At 43.5% G+C, this 25,552-nt stretch overlaps 1 protein-coding gene across 2 annotated transcripts in view; it reads left to right on the forward strand.

Moving 5' to 3' along the window:
• The window catches only part of RPS6KA3 (ribosomal protein S6 kinase A3), a 698,725-nt gene that overhangs the window by 77,377 nt on the left and 595,796 nt on the right, over positions 1-25,552 (forward strand). For both annotated transcript variants that reach the window (XM_078657643.1, XM_078657644.1), the window contains exon 2: positions 1,942-1,998. In XM_078657643.1, the coding sequence (XP_078513769.1) occupies positions 1,942-1,998 (57 nt within the window). The remainder of the gene's footprint in view (positions 1-1,941; positions 1,999-25,552) is intronic.

Raw genomic sequence — 25,552 nt, forward strand, 5'->3', positions numbered from 1 at the left:
GTTTTCAACTTAATGGTAGGAGTGGAGAGTAAGTGGAGTTGGGCTGAGCGAAGATTACGGGCCGGGACGTGCTTTACGATCAGACCTGATATATATTTTGGCCCCAGAGGATGGGGTTCCTGAGGCCCGAAGGCCAATCATATGCCACATCTCCTAAAGGATAAGTGTGTCGGGAGGTAGCTGCCTTTTGGTGGGCTGGCTGCCTTTGTGTGGGCTGGCCACATGCGAGGCCCTGTAGCACACCCCTCACTGTACACTGCCAAAGCCCCTACGCAGTGGAGGGGTTGACCACAGGGCTTGATCGCAAGCCATGCCCGGTGGGCAACTTCCCTGATGCTCATGGTCATAGGGTGTGCTCAGCATGGGGTTGGCTACCTGACTAGGGGGTTGGCCACAGATGAGGAGACCTTTGTTTATGGTAACGACAAAATATTGCTCAACGTTTAAAAAAAAAAAAAAAAAATTCTCTGAAAAAACAAAGGTTAAAGTAATGTTCTAGTTCACGTAAATGTTCACTAACGACATAACATTTTAAAAGAAAAAAACACCAGTTCTAGTTCTCAAGTAACTAGAAGTCATAGCCTAAGGTTTCTATTACTCCTGCCCGCCCTCCCCATAGCACTGCTAATTATGACCACATATTACATCACTCATGACCTTTTCTATGATATTATTGATAATTTCACTGCAACATTTCAATTAAATTATTGATGAGAAAACTGTGCACAAACCTTTCACTTACCAACTACGTTACTTTAACCTTTGTTTTTATCATATATATATATATATATATATATATATATATATATATATATATATATATATATATATATATATATATATATACACTCCTAGAAATTACAAATATGTGAGTTATTAAAGTTGGCAAAACAGTAAGCGACCTAAGGATTTTCTTGATTTACATTTTCTACCACCATGCTTTGTCACAGATAATGACTAACTTCAACACCCTTGTCTACACCGGTAATCTGAGATTTCATGTAATAAAATAATTGTCTACAGCCTGCTAAACAGAATAACAATCTACTGTTAAGGACCTGTTTGCTTTAACAAATATTATCAAAATACGTAAGCCAAGCCTACTTTATCATAACATTTTATAATAGAGCTCAAACCTATGGCTTCGGTGTAACTTTTACCAGTGAACCAATCAAGCCTGTAGCCTTTATCAATGGGTTGTCATATTCAACGCAGGCCTACTGTATGGAGTGTAAGCTTTCCAACAAGAACACCATCTGGTAAGCAGTCACAAACTTAGAATTGTCCTAATGGGGTCTAAAACGGATTTTCTCAGTGCAAATCTATTATTGCCAAAGTTTGTCAGAGCGTAACCAGCACTATAACCGTTGCCTACAGTAAATTATTAGATTCCATATAAATAAATATCTCTGCACATCTTAATAGAAAAATAACAATCCACCCTCAAATGCCTAATAACATCCTTTTCACAAATCAAAAGCTGTACTCGGATGATCCTACATCTGGGTACAGCCAGTGTTCCTTTGTATATTACAAATGAAAGATATTTTTGATCACATAAGGTGAGGTGACCGCTGCATTGTCAAGCCAGACGTAAAAACGAGCAAGTACTACTTAGTATCGTCAAAAGCCACCCTTTGAATGAATATCGTTTTTGAACTCTCATGGGTCAATTCAGAAACCCTGCGACTTTTCTGTGGTTAATTCTATGTAGATGGCTTCCCTTTGACAGGAGATAGGACGCCTTTAGCCTGTCTTGGTACAAACTGCATTTGGCATACTAAGAATTTAAATGTAGGAGAGGACAACATGCCAGCATGGGCCCGTCTGTTTTAGTGCTCTTAACCCACACTGAATACTTCTATTTGATTCCAGCACAAATAATATATTGCTTAATTTATTTAGGCCGCTCTTGTAAATTCTCTCTCCTCTCTTTTTCAGAATGGGCAGCCGATAATGGATGAAGCCATGGTAGAAGAGGAGAACAACGATCAAAATGCAAGTTATCTGCTATTTTTTTGTTTTTCCCTATTTGTATGCAATCTTTGTGTATGTAGTACTGTCAATTGGAAGTGTTTAATGGTAGCGAAAGGAGATTTTGCCATAATGCTTTAAACAGATGGCATCACCATTGAGCCGAATGTGGCTATAGTATTTCTTCATCAGTGCAGGAAACTGACTTAGTCCACACGGATACTACCACTGCAATATTTAAAATCTACAAAAGTAGCTGAGGTGTTACTGTTTAACATTGCATTTTCACACCAGAGCTTCCAAGTTTCCAATTTCCATGGGTGAGCAGCTATTCCACTCCAGAAATGTTTCTATGTATTCTTTTATGAGTAATCCCTTTGATTTAATTCTAAAATGAGGATTACAAATCCAAGAATGCAGAAGAAAATGTGAACTGGATGCCCTGTTAAAAATTGGGTCTCTAGTTGTCAGAAGTTTGCACCATGTCCAAGTAGAGACCACAAACCTAGTCAGGGTAAATTGGATACTAACTTTAAACTAACCTGTACAAGCCCTCTTGTAGCTTGGCACAGAGCAGGCAGCCTAAATTTAAGAAGCAATGTGTAAAGTATTTGTGCAACACACACACAGTAACACAATGAAAACACCAAAAAAAGACTCCACACAGGTTTAGAATATTTGTTTGAGTAAAACATGACCAACACAACAAAAATCCAATAAGTCGATATCGAGATATGAATTTTTAAAGAATAAACCAAAAATAGTGCTTAGAAATTTCTAGCGGTCAAAAGGTTACTTGAGGTGGCCAGGGACCAGTACATATCCAAAGTTCTGACCATACGTGATTGAGGTCAGGCCGGTTGCATGACGCAGACTAGTCCCAATGAGGAAATACCTCGCTGGAGCAAGTGTCTACATTGAGAGCCTACAGCGTCGTTTAAGCTGCGCAAAAGAGGGATGGGGGAACTGCATCTTTGTCTATCTCTATTGAATGAAATGCATTGCCCTGTCGTGGAGCCGCGCAGGCTGTGGATCCTCTGTCGTTAAGCAGCCCTTGTGTCAAAGGGCGATGCAGCCAAATTTCAAACGCAGTCTGGGCAATGCATGGATGTTTGCAGGAATCCGCTGTAGATCCCACTTCTGAGGCCTAGAGCTGGAGGGGGCACCTCAGAAAACGGTGGGAGTCACTGACGGCAGAGTTCAGCATCATCAACAAGATTGCAGGAGGTCTTTGTATCCGGAGACTTCAGAAAACCAGAGGCAAGCCAGCTATCCCTTGGAGTCACTATGGGTTCAAGTGAGATGGGTCCAGTTCTTGTCCTCTGCAGGAAGCAGGGCAGCTCTGCAAAGCAGACAAACAATTCCTCAGATAAGACCGTCAAGGCAAAGGGGAAGTTCTTAAAACGCAGCAGTCTTTACTCCTGCAGAGTTCTTCCCAGGTGCAGTAGTGTACTGATTTGGTAGGGTCGGAGCCCTACTACATATACCCAAAAGTGCCTTTGATGTAGAGGAGGTGGCTTAAAAGGAGCCCTCTGAAGTGGGCAAAGATGCTTTTCAACCCAGTCTTGTCTGCCAGGCTCACTGTGGGGGGGTGAATCAGTGCTTTGTGTGTTGACTGGACACTACCTATTGAAATAGAAGTGTCAGCCTCTCCCATTCCTCCCTGCCCCGGAAGACCCTTCAGAATGCAGATGAGCCTCACCTTCCTGTTTGTAGCTGTCTAGAGGAATGTTCAAACTATAGCTGTTACCTGTCACCCAGCCCAGATGGCTGCAGGCACACAGCAAAGCTTAGAGCTGAGAAATGGCCACTTTCTAAAAGTGGCTTTTTAAAAATAATAATGTCAAATCTAACTGTACAACTAAAGAGGGTTTGTTTTTATTATTCCAAAGATATGAGACCTGCTTACCTGCTCCTTTCTAATTAATCGAGAATTGCAGTTTAAAAAGTGTTTTAAGGAATTCCCAGTGCTAGCTTATGAGAGGAATAGGTCTTACAGTAGTGAAAAGGGAATTTAACCGTTTGTTACCACCAGTACATACAAAATGTAAAAGTCCTACCTTTTCGTTGCACAGCACCCTGCCTTTAGGGCTACCAAGGGCCTACCTTAGGGTGACCTATCTGTAATAAGAGGGGAGCTTAAGGCTTGGCAAGTGGGTTTTAATTTCAAGTAGAAGTGGCAGTAAACTGCACACATAGGCCTTGCTATAGCAGGCCTGAGACTGGTTTGAAAGTTTACTTGTGTAGGTGGCACAATTAGTGCTGCAGGCCCACTAGTAGCATTTAGATTACATGCCCTGGGTGTATGTATACTTCTTTCCAAGGGACTTATTGGTAAACTAAATATGTCAATCCGGTATATACAAATGTCGCCATGTTTTAGGGGAGAAGCACATGCATTTTAACTCTGGTCAGCAGTGGTAGAATGCTCAGAGTCCTAAGGCCAAAAAAAGATACAGCAAAAAGTGGCGGTATGACCAGCCTTCGGATGACTGGTCTAACAATTTCACACATTAACCCGATAAACTTGAGATCTGTGGGTGAACTGGGCAAGAAAATGTTTGCTACCCTCTTACTGTGGGTTAAGAGATACCAATCTGTCCTGCTCGAGGGGCTGGCATGAGCAGGAGTTGCATAGAAAAGTAGTGCTTGACTCGTGCATTTTTACGAGAACAACCTCTTTTTTTGGGGGGGGGGGCTTTTGAGGGACAAAGTTAAAGATCTAGGTTTTCATTCTGTGTGGGATGCAACAGCATGGTCCCGTTCACATTTAATTATTTTTGACGTTTTTCTGTTTATTTATTTTTTAGTAAAATGACAGTGAATGCCATCATATCTCATTGGAATAGCACACAAAGAATATTTTGAAGAACCTCATTTTCACTAGAACACCCTTTATTCTAGGATCTACTATGACAATCTGTACTCTTAGCTCCCCATATAGCAATGAGCAGTATCTCCCTCCCTCCTCTGTCTTCAGCTCGTGTTGGGGCCTTCAAGTTTGGGAAGCAAGGGTCAGTGCCTTTTTTTTCAGTACACCTGGTATGCTTCCTGGTTTTTGTACTGTTTTAATCTGTGATTTAGATCAATTTGGTGGTCTAACGGTGAAAGTGATAACCAAAGCTGAGAGGTTGGGGTGAGGAGAAAGAATGTGAACTATGGCCTTGTATTTATCTTGTGTAATTGATAGGGCTGCAGGTTTTGAAAGGATGATGGAATGCTGTTTGGTAGGTTCGGGAACAATTGGGGGGGGCAATATCTGTTATCCATCAGGGTGCCTGCAATGAAAGCTATAGTACGTCCTTGCCCAAAATGTTACTGCCCAAGTAGTACACCAACACCGATAGAACTGGCACCACCAATGACTAGCATTTGCATTGCAGTAGGTCTACGATGTTTGAGCTATTGGCATTGTAAATGACACTGCCTTTTATTTATGTGTTGTTTTTAAAAAGAATAAATAAAAGGCATTGCCATTTACCATGCCAATAGCTTAAACTCTAGCAAATGCGAGATCTATTGCAAACTTGTTTGGCCCCTGTGCTAGAAAGATTTTTTTTTTTTAAAGCGTTGGGAGACAGCGTGTCCTGCCTGCAATAGCAGGCAGGACAAAACTATTTGAGAGAACTGTGTTCAGAGGTTGTAATTAAAGCCTACTGAGTAACAACACACGTAACAGGGGGTGTCCCCATGGGAGATTACAAAGGAAGACCAGGTGGCACTAAGGAGGGACTACTAAACCTATTGACCAATTAAGTCACCGTTTACGGTGGACAATGACACAAGCCTATGAAAAATATGGGCAGAGAGTGGGCAGAGCTTCAAGTCCATACCTGGATTAAGCATGCCTTGCAAAGCATCGCATGCCCTGCCCAGGTTCGACCTAAAAACTCACTTGTCTGTACTGCTGAATGGCTACAATGCAAGAGCAGTGACAATCATGTTTTTAATCGCTTGAAAGAAGTCCTGGTCTTGCTCCTCTGCCCAAACTAACTTCTCCTTTTTCCTAGCAAAACATCTCAGTGGTTCATCTTTGAGAGCATAGACCTGGACAAAACATGCATAATACTCACTGAGGCCTAAAAAAGACATAAGTGAGTCTTTGTCAGTAAGCGGAGGTGCTTAGCGAATCGCATCATTGAGATCTTTCTTGCATTTTATGCTATCCCCCGTAATGGTGTGTCCTAGGTACTCAAGTGCCTGAACAAGAAACTTGCACTTCACCCTGGACACAGTCAGACCTGTCTCATTCAAAATCCTCAGAACACTCTCCTATGTAGCATTGTAGCATCTGGATTATGGATGGATGGATTATGGATTATGTAGCATTGTAGCATCTGGAGTATCTGTCCAGACAACCGCATTTCCAGAGGCTCCTGCCTGCTAATCGTGGGTGATATCGGACTTCTAATAAACCTACTGTTCTTCTAGACTGCTTAATGCCTGTGATTTATGCACTTTTGCACACCACAGCCTCCCAGCTTATCAATGTTAGCTGGTACACAAGTTTGCATTTTCCACAAACTGTAAATGATAATGGTTTACCAGAGACGCCTCTTTTTCTAAAAGTGTCTAATTTATGACCTTTTTATGCCCATCTGCAAGGGTGGGTGCCCTCATTCCCGTTTAAGAAATAACTAGCGGCTGTCCCTCCAGAATCACATTTCAGTACACAATCAATATTGCCTGCTTCGCAGAGCACTATCACAATGCCTTAAGTCATGACTCTGCCTCTTTTCATTTGGAAGATCACTGATGTCCAGATTGACGCATACATTTTCCCCCCCAAAGTCATGCCACTGACTCATTTTAAAAAAAAAAATCGTCAACAGATTGAAAACCCACTGGACTTCTCCACCCTCGCTATCTTCCAGTCTAATTACAAGACCATTTCAGAAACCACCCTGACCTGCTGGCCACCCACCACTTCTCTGGAAACCCCGCAACACCATGCTCTTAATCTACTCTGGAGCGCCTTCGGATCCCTACCCATACTTTATTTTCAACAAAGGACTTGACCTCTTATGCACAGACCTAACACCAATCCTTAATGACCACCACCATGTTCCTGGACCCTTTGGAAACACACCCAGCATGTTACTGCTCCTGAAGAAACACTCAGTGGACTCGAAGACACTGGCTAACTAGAGACCATTTTCCTCATCCCCTGCCCAGCAAAAGTACTAGAACATTTTAGCAACAGACTGGACAACCACCACCTGGACACCTCCCATTCTAAATTCAGACCTCCCCACAGAACCGTGACTGCCTTCATCGTTGCCACCGACTACATCTGACTTATGGACTAGGGGGGGGACAGCGGAGCTCATCCTACTCGACCTCTTGGCTGCCTTTCACACAGTCTCCCACCTCATCCAATGCCTCTACAAGACCAACATCTGCAGATGATCACTCAGATGGAATAGCTCCTTCCTTTCATGAATCGCTTGAACAGTCACTTCAGCCCCATAAAAACCCACTACCTCCAAACTGATCTGCGGTCGCTCTCAAGGCGCCTCACTCAGCCCTTTGCTATTCAACATCTACATGAACCCCCTCGCCAACATAATCTGCATGCACAGGCTTAACATCTTACTCCAATGACCCCAAACGCATCTCCCTCTCTGAAGACACCTTTCACAGTTGAGCAAATTTCATCAGCTGAATGGCCAAGGTGCCGAATCTTCTGAAAACCAGTTGTCTGAAACGCAACACTAACAAGACTGAGTGGTCTTATCTGGAAAAGACTCCTCTCAAGGGTCCTTGGCCTGGTGGCCCTCAGAGCTAGAACCAACGCCAAGCATGTTCAACTCAGTCAGGAACATAGGGATCGTGATTGGCAGTCCAATTGCGATGTCTAATTAGATCAACATGGTCACCTTGAGCTGCTTCCTCATACTCCTTAAATTGTACAGCTGGACACCTTAGGATCTGTCACACGAGCCCTGATCATGGGCAGACTGGGCTATAGATGCGCCCTTTACGCCAGCATCACCTCTCAACTCAACAAGAGCCTTAAAGTTCCACAGAACGTAGCAGCAGGACTCCCTCTCTAGCTTCCACTCCACTGTTGTATACCTGAATATCTCAGAGTTCAACTGACTCCCAGTCTACAAACTCACCCTCTTCAAACTCCTCACACACACACACCTACAAGGCACCACACAGGCAGGGCAAAGGATAACTCAACAGCGGCATCCAGTTTTTCACACCCACCCGGCACCTCAGGTTGGCTAACCTTCTCTTCTGCCATGTCCATCGCATCTGCTGAGATACGATGGACATGTGTCTTTTCCCTACCTAGCCCCAAAGCTTGGAATGGCCTCTCCTTATGCATCAGAGCAGCCAGCTCCGTCCAGATTTATGCTTAGAAACTGAAACACTGACTCTTCCGATTGGCTTCAGTTAAAGCACCTCCACCCTTTTTAAGAACCATGATACCGTTCCTTGGTCATATGCATACCATACAAATAGGCATGACATAATATTGCTTTTTTTATGTCTGCTTAGGTTTTAAGTGTTTCATCATTCACCAGATGACCATGTTAAGATTCTGATGCATTCATCTTTTAAATGTGGTCATGCAACCTTTTAAAATGAGCAGTAGTATCCAGAGGGTAGCCACCAGAAGACTACATTTCTTACGTCATTTAGTCACTTTATATAGATGTAAAATATTTCTAAAGCATTTATAGTTTCCTAGGCATTTTGGTTTTCAGGACACAAGCCACTGGACTGAAACATATCTATTCAAACAGCTGGTTCCCCACATCCCACCTCAACTGAAGGTCATACGATCACTTTCTGAAAACGAGAAGGTGGTTAGGCAGTTTGATACCCAACAAGTGACCAGCTGCTCCTGTGAAACCAGTTAATATCCAGGATGATTAACAAACTTTTTCTGCAGATTTAAGTGCTGTGCTAGCATGTAGTTGAATTTCGGTTTATTGAAATACCTACATCATTGTATTGCTTTGTGAACAGTGCACAAAGTATTGAAGATAATTCTCCACTGTACTGGACGCCAGCAGAGATCTTTATTTTTGGGAGAGATGCCGTTAAGCTTTAAATCATCATAAGTTGCCATATGTAGAATGACCTGTAGTTTCTTCAGCTCCTTCTCTTGCTGGCCCACGTTCAGATTTGCAAAAGTCTACCTGAATTAAATCCATTGACAGTTGCAACTTGATGTGGAAAAACGAGAAGATGGCGTAGCTAAAAAAAGTATGGGTTACTGCTTCCGTGTGTGCTCGAAATCAAATATGCATCCAAGATCATAATGAAGTTATGCATGTGTCCCAACCATGGGGGAGGAAACAAAAGACACACAATTGATGGACGAATGCAGAACATATCAAAACATTCGCCCCCAGCCAAGAAATGTGGGTTAAATCCATCATTCTTTTGCTTGCCATGCCACCCAAGTTTAGACCCGGCCATATGCAAATCAGTCTTGACCCTGTGCCTCATGGGAACAGTCCAGAAATGTCTTCCACTTTAAAAACAGCCTTTGCAATGCAATTGGTCTCGCCTTTGAGGCCTTATAAGTATTTAGCCATGCAACACATTGTCTGTAGCTGGGGGCCAGTAGTGGTTCCATCGGGATGTGGGGGAAGGGAAACTGTGCTCTAAAACGTCCATTCTGTTTGTTTTTAAGAGCCAAATAAAGAAAGCACAAAACCTGGTTCAATTTACTAGACCATTATAAAATGAAAGGCCAAACAAGACTAGTGAGATGGGCTAAATGTTTCTGTCTGCAGCGAAAAAATCATCTGTCAAACCACAGGGTGTCGACCAACCCAGCCCCGATATCTGAAAAGCAAAAGGAATGTTACTGCCTAGAGGGTTGAATCAAAAGTACAATTACCTAAATGTCTAATTGGTTTTACTGCAAAAAACTGGGAAAGAGAAATGTAAACTCAATGTGTCACAGAGGGAGATAATAGCTGAACCAAGAGGTGAATAGAGGCACCTAGAATCCACTAGGTGGCCTAACGAGGCGCTTCGATAAGAGTGGAGGGAGGGGTTTGCAGCAGCATGGGGAATAAGGAGTGCCTGGGGTACGACATTGAACATTGGAGAGTTTGGGCTGTGGTTGGGAGGTGCAAGGAGTCTGAAACAATCCAACGGCCTCATATGGATTTGTTGAATTCATGCATATCATAAAAGTACATACATTCCAGACATAAATCACTTAAAAAATAGTATATCTAATTCCCAAATATAAAAGACGATAAAAATTCTATGTACAATTTAAAAAAAACCTGATAACAGGAAATAAAGTGCAAGGCAATGATATACATATGGACTTTCTACACAGGCAAGTTCTCTGCTTTGTTTGTATTTATCGACCTAGTGCGTGTCAGCCAGGCACTTGATAGATACTTTGCGACCCCACATACAATGAACAGAGATGTTGTGTCTGATGAGAGGATGTGTAGGGCGACCCTATAGTCACTAACTCCCAGCTCCCTGCATACTGGTTTTAACCATTGTGATCTAGGTCTTTGGTATGCTTTACAGGCAAACAGGAAGTGAGGTAAGGATTCAGTCACACATGAGCAGCTTGGGCAGGTAGAGTGTGGCGTGCAAGTTCCTTTCCAGCCCTCCGTGAACTTGTTAAGAGGGAGTGTCCCATACCACATTTTCAGAAAAAGTGATCTATCTTTTGGAACTTGAATGAAGTCTAGGAATGGTTCAAGCTTCCTAGTGGGCTTATGTTCCAAAAATTGAGTAGTTAGTGCTCCCCAACTTGGTGCTCTTCAGTTCCTCGGCTTGAACCCACTCCCAATAGATTTTCTTAACAACTTGCTTGGGAGGTGGGGACTGAGAGATCCAAAATTCTGCCAATCCCAGATTCAAAGGAGCCCTCTGAAGTGGGCAAAGATGCTTTTCAACCCAGTCTTGTCTGCCAGGCTCACTGTGGGGGGTGACTCAGTGCTTTGTGTGTTGACTGGACACTACCTATTGAAATAGAAGTGTCAGCCTCTCCCATTCCTCCCTGCCCAGGAAGACCCTTCAGAATGCAGATGAGCCTCACCTTCCTGTTTGTAGCTGTCTAGAGGAATGTTCAAACTATAGCTGTTACCTGTCACCCAGCCCAGATGGCTGCAGGCACACAACAAAGCTTAGAGCTGAGAAATGGCCACTTTCTAAAAGTGGCATTTTTAAAATAATGTCAAATCTAACTGTACAACTAAAGAGGGTTTGTTTTTATTATTCCAAAGATATGAGACCTGCTTACCTGCTCCTTTCTAATTAATCGAGAATTGCAGTTTAAAAAGTGTTTTAAGGAATTCCCAGTGCTAGCTTATGAGAGGAATAGGTCTTACAGTAGTGAAAAGGGAATTTAACCGTTTGTTACCACCAGTACATACAAAATGTAAAAGTCCTACCTTTTCGTTGCACAGCACCCTGCCTTTAGGGCTACCAAGGGCCTACCTTAGGGTGACCTATCTGTAATAAGAGGGGAGCTTAAGGCTTTGCAAGTGGGTTTTAATTTGTTGTAAAAGCTTTTATTCGACACTTAGTCATAAAGCCAACACAGACATATAATAATACAAACAAACAAGCATATACACAATTAAAAATTCGTTTGCATTTAACAGAACATACATATATGCACAAGTGCAAAAAGTGCGAACCCCGATCCATATTTACAATTTGTAATCATATAAAGATATAGAACCTACAATCTGCAGTATTACATGACCCGGTATTAAAAACAATTTTTATACAGTTATAAATAATTAAAAAGCCAGCAATAAAAACATTTAATATTCTTACAATATCATTCCAAGTTTCTTCCTAGTTAAACAAACACCATGAAGGTACCTGCTCACACCAAATGTTATTAATCTAGCAGTTGAGGATCTAAATATCCGCTCTGCCTCTTTATAAGAGCGTGTGCCCAGGTTTTTACAAAGTGGTATGATCCATTTCTTACGTTGAAGGCTGTATGACGGGCAAAAAAAGAGAATATGAGCCTCATCTTCTCTTTGTTTTAAATCACACAGCCTACAAATTGGATCATTTTTTACTCCTCCCCACCGGCAAGTATTCGCATTAATCTGTAGGACCCCATATCTGTAGAGGAGGTAAACAGTTTTTGCCAAGGGTGGCTCAATTTCATCCATAAAATATTCAAATGAGGGGTAGTCCTTGAATTGTAAAAACGTATGCGTTAATGGGCCAGTAGCACGTTCGTATACATTAATATTCACAAAGTTCCAATAGGCAGATTTTACTTGCTCTTTACAAATGGTTAGCGAAGTAATTGATAGCGCGGGTGTTTCCCAAAAATGTGAGAGGCCTATTTTTATAAGCCAATGGGATACATGTCTCAACCACTTGATTGAATTAAAAGAATCTAACTCCCTAACTTCCAATAGTCCTGCTTTGTAATCAGCGAGTTCCGGGGTGGACCATAATCTTACCCAATAGAACAATGGCCTCAGCCAACTCAAATGACCAGTGCGTTTTAGGCTAATGTCTAGGTATACTGGTACTAGGGGCGTTCTTCCTGGTAGTCTTAATAGACGTCTGAAGAAGACATTTTCATCAGTATCAAAGGTTTTCTTTGTATAAGGCCCCCAGATCTCAGCCCCATAAAGGGCAGCAGATTGTGCTTTAGCTTTAAACACCTCAATCGCAGGGGTTATAGCTTTTGAGCTACTCCCACCATGGATTTTTAAAATTGGAAGGGAGTTTTGCTTGAGTGTTAGCCTACTTTTTTCTAGTTGGTTTATCCAAGACATTCTACTATCCAGCCTAATACCTAAATAATCAAAAAAGTCCACATAGTCAAGTTTGGTGTTGTTCAGAGCCAAGTTTTTCCTAAAAGTTTTAGGGGGGTTGATGGCCATATACTTAGTTTTAGAAGAATTAATTTCTAACCCCTTTAGCTCACAATAACTATTAAATTTGTTGATTAAATTTTGCAGGCCTTTTGGTGTTTGGGATATTAAAATGGTGTCATCAGCAAATGACAGTGCTGTGACTGCCTCGTTACACAACTTGGGGGAATCATGATTACATTGTGCCAAATAGAGGGGAATATCATTAACAAATAAGGAAAAAAGGGTTGGGGCCAGCGCACACCCTTGCCTGACCCCCCTTTTTACCGGTATGGCTTGGGTAAGTTCGCCATTTCTTCCCCATCTAACTTTGGCAAAGTTGTCAGTATGAAGCTTTATAAGGTTAGTCAACAAATCGTCTGGAACCCCCATCTTCCTCAATCTTTCCCATAAGAGGTGCCGAGGGACAAGATCGAACGCTGAGCGTAGGTCCACAAATGCCACGTATATACTACACTTCTTTATCTGGATGTATTTCCAGCAGATACACATGAACATATACACTTGATCCACGGTGCTTGTTTTAGTTCTGAATCCTGCTTGGTATTTTGAAAGGATTTCAGATTCCTCTACCCAATTTAAAAGTCTGTTTAAAATGTGTCTGGCAAAGATTTTCTGTAAAATATCAATTAAACTTATTGGTCTATAATTACCCGGATTGTAGCGGTCCCCTTTTTTGTAAATAGTGACTATTTCAGCCCCTTTCCAGGTTTCTGGGATCGGGGTTCCCAGCAAAATAGTTACACAAGAAGTTTATGTAGGGAGACCATACTTCAATATTATGGGTGAATAAATCACCGGGTAGTTTATCTGGCCCCGGAGCCTTTCCTGCCTTAATTGCTTTTATTGCACACAGTGTTTCGTTAATGCTGAATTTCTCTATATTAGAGCTCAAAGGGAGAGATCCGAAATAATTGGGCTCAGGAGATGGCCCAGCCTGATCATAGAGATTTTTAAAGTGGTCAAACCAGATTTTTTGATCCAAAAAGAAGTCTCTATTTGAACTGCCTGTTTTATTATTTTTAGCTATTAAATTCCAGAAGGTGCATTGGTCGTGTTTCCTAGCGGCATTTAAGAGATCTTCCCAGATTAAATCATCCCATTCCTTTTTTGCGTTATTCAAAAGTCTTTTATATTCTTGTCTGCATTCTCTAACCCTCATCTGAACTTTGGACTTTACGGCATTAATTAAGTTAGTTTTTGCTAGATGACACTGTCTATTGTACCAAGGTGTCTCTAGTTCCAATTGCCTTCTTATATTACCATGTTTACTATTACATGGCTTGCTCAGGAGCGGAGTTAAAGAATCTATTAGATGATTATGCATTGTCAAGACATCATGAGAACCCAACTTTAGGTTTTCATATAAGGGGATGATATCTGAGAAAGTATTGTAAATGCCCACAAGCATATCTTCTTTTGCCAAAATATTAGGCCATTTTACTGCTTTTCTATTATTGGAAACAACAACCTCAGCCACCTCACTTTCTTGTTCGATCTCTCTAGCAGTTATCAAAAAAGGACCCGATTGCAACCCCAATTGTAAGGGGAAGTGGTCACTTTCTGATCTGTTCACGACCTTGAAGTCCAACAATAGATACCAAAGGTTAGTTGAAATCAGCATAAAGTCAATCAGTGATTTTGACTGTCCCTTGCTAAATGTGTCATTAGCTGGCTTATCTGGATCCAATTTTCCATTGCAAGCCCTCAAGTTATAGGATACGGTCATTTCATAGATTTGTATAGCTGCCACTGTACTTTTTACTAACTTAACACTATCTAGGGGCGGGATATTGTGAGCTCTGTCTTCATCTTCCAATAGGTTTTCAAGCCCCAATATGGGCTCGAATCGACAATTGAAATCCCCACCTATGATTATTTTCGAGTCTGTCTCTAGATTACACAAATAGGAGCCAAGTTGTTCTATAACTACTGATTCCTTTTTTTTTTTGTAGGTTTGGTCTATTATAAACATTTATCATGTATATGTCGCCCAGATCTTTCGTAACTAGCTTTACCCCAAGCAAATCTTTAGAGGCAAGGTACAAGGGTGATACAACAACATCCAGGGATATACTAATCCAGATTATTAAACCACCTGATGGTCTTCCTCTTACTGATGCAACAGCACCACAAAAAAAAGCTTTGTAACCCAGTCTATGTACAATATCGGTTGCCCAGGTTTCTTGTAGGAGTATAACGTCGTGTTCCTCCAAAAAGGAGCTCCAATTCCTATCACAAAGGTTTCTTACCAACCCCGCAATGTTCCATGACATAATTTTCAGATCTCGTTTTGGCTTGCTTGGTACTAAGTTGATTTGGTGCCTATCCCCTATGTTCAATGAGGTCCCCTCAATAGATTCCACCAATAAATCATTACCACATATCTGGGCCCCAGATTCATCATTTGAGAAATTTCCATCCCTAGTGGATTTGGTTAACTCTATTGCAGAAAGCAAAGCAACAGTACCTTTATTTAGTGATGTGCTTGATTCCCACCGGTCCCCACTAGCCATAGTGGAACGCAATTCATTGGGTTCGTAGTTTTTTTCTATTTGTCAATGGCCCCACCAAGACCAGTTTTTATCCATTTCGTTGGTTAGTGGGTTTGTTATACCAACAGGAGTCGGGGGGGGTCAAAGAATGAGAGTCTACTATCCATCAAACCTGGCTGACGGCGGGCCCTATTGTCTTGATTCCGTTGCTTTGGGTAAAAATAACTGAGGTCGCATGTCCCAATTCCTCGGTTATTTCTTTGTGGCTGTTGGTTATACATGAGTTGCGCTACCGAGGGATCTTTGAAATTAACCAGAATGCAGTCCCCTTCAATGTCTTTCTGCCTAAAACCCAACCAGTTTACTCTTCGGACTTGAATGACCTGACAGTTAACATTGTACGGTAGAGGTCTATTTTCCCTTAACCAATATAGGGTCTTATTTTTCAATTCGTCGTAAGACTCCCTTTTATTAGGTTTCAAAGAGGGAACGCCAGTAAGTACTACCACATACGGATGGCACCCAGGTGGAAGTTGTGCATTTGGAACCTTCTTTGACACTTGCATTCCTAAATTGCCATCTGATGTTTGAGCATTGATACTCTTATCACACACTGTTATGGGGGCTATAAATCCCGTCCCATTTGTAGGTTGTGTGTTCCCCAAAGTTGAAGAAGTGGTAGTATTGATTATTTGTTTGGATCTACGCGGAGCAGGCTTCGGAGGAGCAGCCAATGGTGGTCCACCAGTCCTTGGTTGCACCTCGGTGGGCTCCATTCTCGGTCCCCCCAATGCAGCATTTGTCCCACCTGGGTCTGCCACCTTATCAATCCCAGGCGGGCAAGCTGGATGAGCCGGGTTAGAGGTCATTGAACTCCCATCCATCCTTATAGACTCCTGTCCAATCTTAGAATGGAGTTTAATCAATGATTTTATAGCAAAGAAATTATCCAAGGACTTTTGCTCAAAATTGTCCAGGCGCTCCGTTAATCCATTCAGTCTTTCCGTTACTGGTAGCAATAAACTTATCATAAGGGATTGCATCCGTTCTATCAGTAAATCCGGTACTAATGGGCCTTCAGAGTTATTAGCAAGATCAATAACCGGGGTAGTACCAACAGAAATATTCAGTAGGTCAGGCTCATAAGGGCTACTTCGATCTGTGAAAGAAGTTAGAAAGAAGTTGAAGGCTGGGCACTCCTTAGTTTGTATAATTGTGTAATCTATTTATGATTTTTCAAATGCGTGCTGCTAAGGTAAGCACAAAGTCCAATGATTGATTACATTTATGTTAACTGGTTTTATGTTTAGCCTCCCAGCAGGGAAAGCAACAGTGCGCATAAGGTCAAGTGGGTTCCACTTGAGTTGTGACTACTTCGATCTGTCCCATTGCTCATAGAATCAGTGACTAGTGGTTTGAGATTAGCTCCCCCAATCATATAGTTTCTACGGATTCGTTTTAGAGCCTTTAATCTATATGCTTTGCGTGGAGTCAGTAATCTTTTCCGTTTTGCAGTAGCCCTACTTGTTTGCTGAGGTGGCGATTGTAGAGCTTGTTCTATTGGGGTATCGTGTATCATTATTGGAGGTAAGACAGGTAGGGCAGGCGCTGTAGTATTAGACTCAATTCTTACTACGTTATCAGCTGGTATATTGTTTGACAATGCTGGATCTGGTATTATTTGAAAAAGGTCACTGTCCAGCCTCGGGTCAACAACACAGGGTTGCTGGTCGCTAAGGAGTAAGGGGATATTGGGTTCCAATGAAATAATATTTGGTGGAGATTTAGCTTGCGCAAGTGACCCCATAGAGGATCGTTTATTCGCCAAGTATTCGCGTGATAGTCTGCGTTCTGCTAGGATGATTTCCTTCTCCACAACAGAAACAGCGCGTGTGATGAAGTTATCCATGGTCCCCAGCGTTGAATTTCCCCCTCTACGCGAGCATCTGCCAGAGCGGGTAGCCATTGGAGAATATGCAGACATAAGGGTCAAATGTCGCCGTGGCAATGATGGTATGAACCCCCACGCAATGCGCTTCTGGTTTACCTTAGTTGTTGGGGGGATGGCCCGTCCCGGCCCTGCTGGCCCCTGACGGCCACAGACGGCCCGCCCTTTGCCCGGGCTTCGCCCGGCGTCCCGCTTGCGTCCCGCAAGACGGTCCCTCCTCTGTTGATATAGGATGGACGTTGGGGGCGGGGCACGCAGGGGTGCGCTGACCGGATGTCTCGTGGTCAAGCAGGGACTCCTGGGATAGTGAGTCCCTGCCGCGCTACCCCTGCAGCCTCCACAGGTGTTCTCTCCCTCTCGGCACGTCAGCCAGTCAGGTGCAGCAACGTTGGTGGGTCAAGGCGTCCTCCTCCCACAGCGAAGCGGCTCCCGCGCAGCGGGAGCGGCGAGCAGTAGAAATATACAGTTCCAGCAAAACGGGGCAAGTAATCACCCACAGCGTCCCACAGCGTCTCCTTCCTGGTCCTGGGTCACACTGAAAAACGCTGCTGCTCTCTTTTTGGCCGGTTTGCCGGTGGGGGCGGGGCACGCAGGGGTGCGCTGACCGGATGTCTCGTGGTCAAGCAGGGACTCCTGGGATAGTGAGTCCCTGCCGCGCTACCCCTGCAGCCTCCACAGGTGTTCTCTCCCTCTCGGCACGTCAGCCAGTCAGGTGCAGCAACGTTGGTGGGTCAAGGCGTCCTCCTCCCACAGCGAAGCGGCTCCCGCGCAGCGGGAGCGGCGAGCAGTAGAAATATACAGTTCCAGCAAACGGGGCAAGTAATCACCCACAGCGTCCCACAGCGTCTCCTTCCTGGTCCTGGGTCACACTGAAAAACGCTGCTGCTCTCTTTTTGGCCGGTTTGCCGGTGGGGGCGGGGCACGCAGGGGTGCGCTGACCGGATGTCTCGTGGTCAAGCAGGGACTCCTGGGATAGTGAGTCCCTGCCGCGCTACCCCTGCAGCCTCCACAGGTGTTCTCTCCCTCTCGGCACGTCAGCCAGTCAGGTGCAGCAACGTTGGTGGGTCAAGGCGTCCTCCTCCCACAGCGAAGCGGCTCCCGCGCAGTGGGAGCGGCGAGCAGTAGAAATATACAGTTCCAGCAAAACGGGGCAAGTAATCACCCACAGCGTCCCACAGCGTCTCCTTCCTGGTCCTGGGTTTAATTTCAAGTAGAAGTGGCAGTAAACTGCACACATAGGCCTTGCTATAGCAGGCCTGAGACTGGTTTGAAAGTTTACTTGTGTAGGTGGCACAATTAGTGCTGCAGGCCCACTAGTAGCATTTAGATTACATGCCCTGGGTGTATGTATACTTCTTTCCAAGGGACTTATTGGTAAACTAAATATGTCAATCCGGTATATACAAATGTCGCCATGTTTTAGGGGAGAAGCACATGCATTTTAACTCTGGTCAGCAGTGGTAGAATGCTCAGAGTCCTAAGGCCAAAAAAAGATACAGCAAAAAGTGGCGGTATGACCAGCCTTCGGATGACTGGTCTAACAATTTCACACATTAACCCGATAAACTTGAGATCTGAGGGTGAACTGGGCAAGAAAATGTTTGCTACCCTCTTACTGTGGGTTAAGAGATACCAATCTGTCCTGCTCGAGGGGCTGGCATGAGCAGGAGTTGCATAGAAAAGTAGTGCTTGACTCGTGCATCTTTACGAGAACAACCTCTTTTTTTTTGGGGGGGGGGGCTTTTGAGGGACAAAGTTAAAGATCTGGGTTTTCATTCTGTGTGGGATGCAACAGCATGGTCCCGTTCACATTTCATTATTTTTGACGTTTTTCTGTTTATTTATTTTTTAGTAAAATGACAGTGAATGCCATCATATCTCATTGGAATAGCACACAAAGAATATTTTGACGAACCTCAATTTCACTAGAACACCCTTTATTCTAGGATCTACTATGACAATCTGTACTCTTAGCTCCCCATATAGCAATGAGCAGTATCTCCCTCCCTCCTCTGTCTTCAGCTCGTGTTGGGGCCTTCAAGTTTGGGAAGCAAGGGTCAGTGCCTTTTTTTTCAGTACACCTGGTATGCTTCCTGGTTTTTGTACTGTTTTAATCTGTGATTTAGATCAATTTGGTGGTCTAACGGTGAAAGTGATAACCAAAGCTGAGAGGTTGGGGTGAGGAGAAAGAATGTGAACTATGGCCTTGTATTTATCTTGTGTAATTGATAGGGCTGCAGGTTTTGAAAGGATGATGGAATGCTGTTTGGTAGGTTCGGGAACAATTGGGGGGGGCAATATCTGTTATCCATCAGGGTGCCTGCAATGAAAGCTATAGTACGTCCTTGCCCAAAATGTTACTGCCCAAGTAGTACACCAACACCGATAGAACTGGCACCACCAATGACTAGCATTTGCATTGCAGTAGGTCTACGATGTTTGAGCTATTGGCATTGTAAATGACACTGCCTTTTATTTATGTGTTGTTTTTAAAAAGAATAAATAAAAGGCATTGCCATTTACCATGCCAATAGCTTAAACTCTAGCAAATGCGAGATCTATTGCAAACTTGTTTGGCCCCTGTGCTAGAAAGATTTTTTTTTTTTAAAGCGTTGGGAGACAGCGTGTCCTGCCTGCAATAGCAGGCAGGACAAAACTATTTGAGAGAACTGTGTTCAGAGGTTGTAATTAAAGCCTACTGAGTAACAACACACGTAACAGGGGGTGTCCCCATGGGAGATTACAAAGGAAGACCAGGTGGCACTAAGGAGGGACTACTAAACCTATTGACCAATTAAGTCACCGTTTACGGTGGACAATGACACAAGCCTATGAAAAATATGGGCAGAGAGTGGGCAGAGCTTCAAGTCCATACCTGGATTAAGCATGCCTTGCAAAGCATCGCATGCCCTGCCCAGGTTCGACCTAAAAACTCACTTGTCTGTACTGCTGAATGGCTACAATGCAAGAGCAGTGACAATCATGTTTCTAATCGCTTGAAAGAAGTCCTGGTCTTGCTCCTCTGCCCAAACTAACTTCTCCTTTTTCCTAGCAAAACATCTCAGTGGTTCATCTTTGAGAGCATAGACCTGGACAAAACATGCATAATACTCACTGAGGCCTAAAAAAGACATAAGTGAGTCTTTGTCAGTAAGCGGAGGTGCTTAGCGAATCGCATCATTGAGATCTTTCTTGCATTTTATGCTATCCCCCGTAATGGTGTGTCCTAGGTACTCAAGTGCCTGAACAAGAAACTTGCACTTCACCCTGGACACAGTCAGACCTGTCTCATTCAAAATCCTCAGAACACTCTCCTATGTAGCATTGTAGCATCTGGATTATGGATGGATGGATTATGGATTATGTAGCATTGTAGCATCTGGAGTATCTGTCCAGACAACCGCATTTCCAGAGGCTCCTGCCTGCTAATCGTGGGTGATATCGGACTTCTAATAAACCTACTGTTCTTCTAGACTGCTTAATGCCTGTGATTTATGCACTTTTGCACACCACAGCCTCCCAGCTTATCAATTTTAGCTGGTACACAAGTTTGCATTTTCCACAAACTGTAAATGAGAATGGTTTACCAGAGACGCCTCTTTTTCTAAAAGTGTCTAATTTATGACCTTTTTATGCCCATCTGCAAGGGTGGGTGCCCTCATTCCCGTTTAAGAAATAACTAGCGGCTGTCCCTTCCTCCAGAATCACATTTCAGTACACAATCAATATTGCCTGCTTCGCAGAGCACTATCACAATGCCTTAAGTCATGACTCTGCCTCTTTTCATTTGGAAGATCACTGATGTCCAGATTGACGCATACATTTTCCCCCCCAAAGTCATGCCACTGACTCATTTAAAAAAAAAAATCGTCAACAGATTGAAAACCCACTGGACTTCTCCACCCTCGCTATCTTCCAGTCTAATTACAAGACCATTTCAGAAACCACCCTGACCTGCTGGCCACCCACCACTTCTCTGGAAACCCCGCAACACCATGCTCTTAATCTACTCTGGAGCGCCTTCGGATCCCTACCCATACTTTATTTTCAACAAAGGACTTGACCTCTTATGCACAGACCTAACACCAATCCTTAATGACCACCACCATGTTCCTGGACCCTTTGGAAACACACCCAGCATGTTACTGCTCCTGAAGAAACACTCAGTGGACCCGAAGACACTGGCTAACTAGAGACCATTTTCCTCATCCCCTGCCCAGCAAAAGTACTAGAACATTTTAGCAACAGACTGGACAACCACCACCTGGACACCTCCCATTCTAAATTCAGACCTCCCCACAGAACCGTGACTGCCTTCATCGTTGCCACCGACTACATCTGACTTATGGACTAGGGGGGACACAGCGGAGCTCATCCTACTCGACCTCTTGGCTGCCTTTCACACAGTCTCCCACCTCATCCAATGCCTCTACAAGACCAACATCTGCAGATGATCACTCAGATGGAATAGCTCCTTCCTTTCATGAATCGCTTGAACAGTCACTTCAGCCCCATAAAAACCCACTACCTCCAAACTGATCTGCGGTCGCTCTCAAGGCTCCTCACTCAGCCCTTTGCTATTCAACATCTACATGAACCCCCTCGCCAACATAATCTGCATGCACAGGCTTAACATCTTACTCCAATGACCCCAAACGCATCTCCCTCTCTGAAGACACCTTTCACAGTTGAGCAAATTTCATCAGCTGAATGGCCAAGGTGCCGAATCTTCTGAAAACCAGTTTTCTGAAACGCAACACTAACAAGACTGAGTGGTCTTATCTGGAAAAGACTCCTCTCAAGGGTCCTTGGCCTGGTGGCCCTCAGAGCTAGAACCAACGCCAAGCATGTTCAACTCAGTCAGGAACATAGGGATCGTGATTGGCAGTCCAATTGCGATGTCTAATTAGATCAACATGGTCACCTTGAGCTGCTTCCTCATACTCCTTAAATTGTACAGCTGGACACCTTAGGATCTGTCACACGAGCCCTGATCATGGGCAGACTGGGCTATAGATGCGCCCTTTACGCCAGCATCACCTCTCAACTCAACAAGAGCCTTAAAGTTCCACAGAACGTAGCAGCAGGACTCCCTCTCTAGCTTCCACTCCACTGTTGTATACCTGAATATCTCAGAGTTCAACTGACTCCCAGTCTACAAACTCACCCTCTTCAAACTCCTCACACACACACACCTACAAGGCACCACACAGGCAGGGCAAAGGATAACTCAACAGCGGCATCCAGTTTTTCACACCCACCCGGCACCTCAGGTTGGCTAACCTTCTCTTCTGCCATGTCCATCGCATCTGCTGAGATACGATGGACATGTGTCTTTTCCCTACCTAGCCCCAAAGCTTGGAATGGCCTCTCCTTATGCATCAGAGCAGCCAGCTCCGTCCAGATTTATGCTTAGAAACTGAAACACTGACTCTTCCGATTGGCTTCAGTTAAAGCACCTCCACCCTTTTTAAGAACCATGATACCGTTCCTTGGTCATATGCATACCATACAAATAGGCATGACATAATATTGCTTTTTTTATGTCTGCTTAGGTTTTAAGTGTTTCATCGTTCACCAGATGACCATGTTAAGATTCTGATGCATTCATCTTTTAAATGTGGTCATGCAACCTTTTAAAATGAGCAGTAGTATCCAGAGGGTAGCCACCAGAAGACTACATTTCTTACGTCATTTAGTCACTTTATATAGATGTAAAATATTTCTAAAGCATTTATAGTTTTCTAGGCATTTTGGTTTTCAGAACACAAGCCACTGGACTGAAACATATCTATTCAAACAGCTGGTTCCCCACATCCCACCTCAACTGAAGGTCATACGATCACTTTCTGAAAACGAGAAGGTGGTTAGGCAGTTTGATACCCAACAAGTGACCAGCTGCTCCTGTGAAACCAGTTAATATCCAGGATGATTAACAAACTTTTTCTGCAGATTTAAGTGCTGTGCTAGCATGTAGTTGAATTTCGGTTTATTGAAATACCTACATCATTGTATTGCTTTGTGAACAGTGCACAAAGTATTGAAGATAATTCTCCACTGTACTGGACGCCAGCAGAGATCTTGATTTTTGGGAGAGATTCCGTTAAGCTTTAAATCATCATAAGTTGCCATATGTAGAATGACCTGTAGTTTCTTCAGCTCCTTCTCTTGCTGGCCCACGTTCAGATTTGCAAAAGTCTACCTGAATTAAATCCATTGACAGTTGCAATTTGATGTGGAAAAACGAGAAGATGGCGTAGCTAAAAAAAAGTATGGGTTACTGCTTCCGTGTGTGCTCGAAATCAAATATGCATCCAAGATCATCATGAAGTTATGCATGTGTCCCAACCATGGGGGAGGAAACAAAAGACACACAATTGATGGACGAATGCAGAACATATCAAAACATTCGCCCCCAGCCAAGAAATGTGGGTTAAATCCATCATTCTTTTGCTTGCCATGCCACCCAAGTTTAGACCCGGCCATATGCAAATCAGTCTTGACCCTGTGCCTCATGGGAACAGTCCAGAAATGTCTTCCACTTTAAAAACAGCCTTTGCAATGCAATTGGTCTCGCCTTTGAGGCCTTATAAGTATTTAGCCATGCAACACATTGTCTGTAGCTGGGGGCCAGTAGTGGTTCCATCGGGATGTGGGGGAAGGGAAACTGTGCTCTAAAACGTCCATTCTGTTTGTTTTTAAGAGCCAAATAAAGAAAGCACAAAACCTGGTTCAATTTACTAGACCATTATAAAATGAAAGGCCAAACAAGACTAGTGAGATGGGCTAAATGTTTCTGTCTGCAGCGAAAAATCATCTGTCAAACCACAGGGTGTCGACCAACCCAGCCCCGATATCTGAAAAGCAAAAGGAATGTTACTGCCTAGAGGGTTGAATCAAAAGTACAATTACCTAAATGTCTAATTGGTTTTACTGCAAAAAACTGGGAAAGAGAAATGTAAACTCAATGTGTCACAGAGGGAGATAATAGCTGAACCAAGAGGTGAATGGAGGCACCTAGAATCCACTAGGTGGCCTAACGAGGCGCTTCGATAAGAGTGGAGGGAGGGGTTTGCAGCAGCATGGGGAATAAGGAGTGCCTGGGGTACGACATTGAACATTGGAGAGTTTGGGCTGTGGTTGGGAGGTGCAAGGAGTCTGAAACAATCCAACGGCCTCATATGGATTTGTTGAATTCATGCATATCATAAAAGTACATACATTCCAGACATAAATCACTTAAAAAATAGTATATCTAATTCCCAAATATAAAAGACGATAAAAATTCTATGTACAATTTAAAAAAACCTGATAACAGGAAATAAAGTGCAAGGCAATGATATACATATGGACTTTCTACACAGGCAAGTTCTCGGCTTTGTTTGTATTTATCGACCTAGTGCGTGTCAGCCAGGCACTTGATAGATACTTTGCGACCCCACATACAATGAACAGAGATGTTGTGTCTGATGAGAGGATGTGTAGGGCGACCCTATAGTCACTAACTCCCAGCTCCCTGCATACTGGTTTTAACCATTGTGATCTAGGTCTTTGGTATGCTTTACAGGCAAACAGGAAGTGAGGTAAGGATTCAGTCACACATGAGCAGCTTGGGCAGGTAGAGTGTGGCGTGCAAGTTCCTTTCCAGCCCTCCGTGAACTTGTTAAGAGGGAGTGTCCCATACCACATTTTCAGAAAAAGTGATCTATCTTTTGGAACTTGAATGAAGTCTAGGAATGGTTCAAGCTTCCTAGTGGGCTTATGTTCCAAAAATTGAGTAGTTAGTGCTCCCCAACTTGGTGCTCTTCAGTTCCTCGGCTTGAACCCACTCCCAATAGATTTTCTTAACAACTTGCTTGGGAGGTGGGGACTGAGAGATCCAAAATTCTGCCAATCCCAGATTCATAACCAACTGTTTCAGTTTAATCCACTGTATCTTACTAGCACTATTCAGGACGATCAGTTCGTCCAACACCAAGGAATAATTTGCCAGTTCTGGTGTCCTTCTCAGGCGCACCCAGAACAGCAAAGGGCGGAGGCGAACTATATCTAAAATTGAGCGTTTCCCCATGTCGTGAAAAAGGGGCTTCAATGGAGTCTAGATAGGGAGGGAAACGAAGTCCCTCAGAAACTTATTCTCGGCTCTAACCAATTCAACTGTGTTCTCACTGCCCTATAATTCAGAACCGTAAACTGCAGAGGCTAACGCCTTCCCTTCGTAGACAGCAAGAGCTGGAGCTATAGGCCTACTAACGGACATTCTCTGGTTTCTCAGAATT

Source organism: Lissotriton helveticus, chromosome 8 (genome assembly GCF_964261635.1).
Source record: "Lissotriton helveticus chromosome 8, aLisHel1.1, whole genome shotgun sequence".
Taxonomy (NCBI): Eukaryota; Metazoa; Chordata; class Amphibia; order Caudata; family Salamandridae; genus Lissotriton; species Lissotriton helveticus.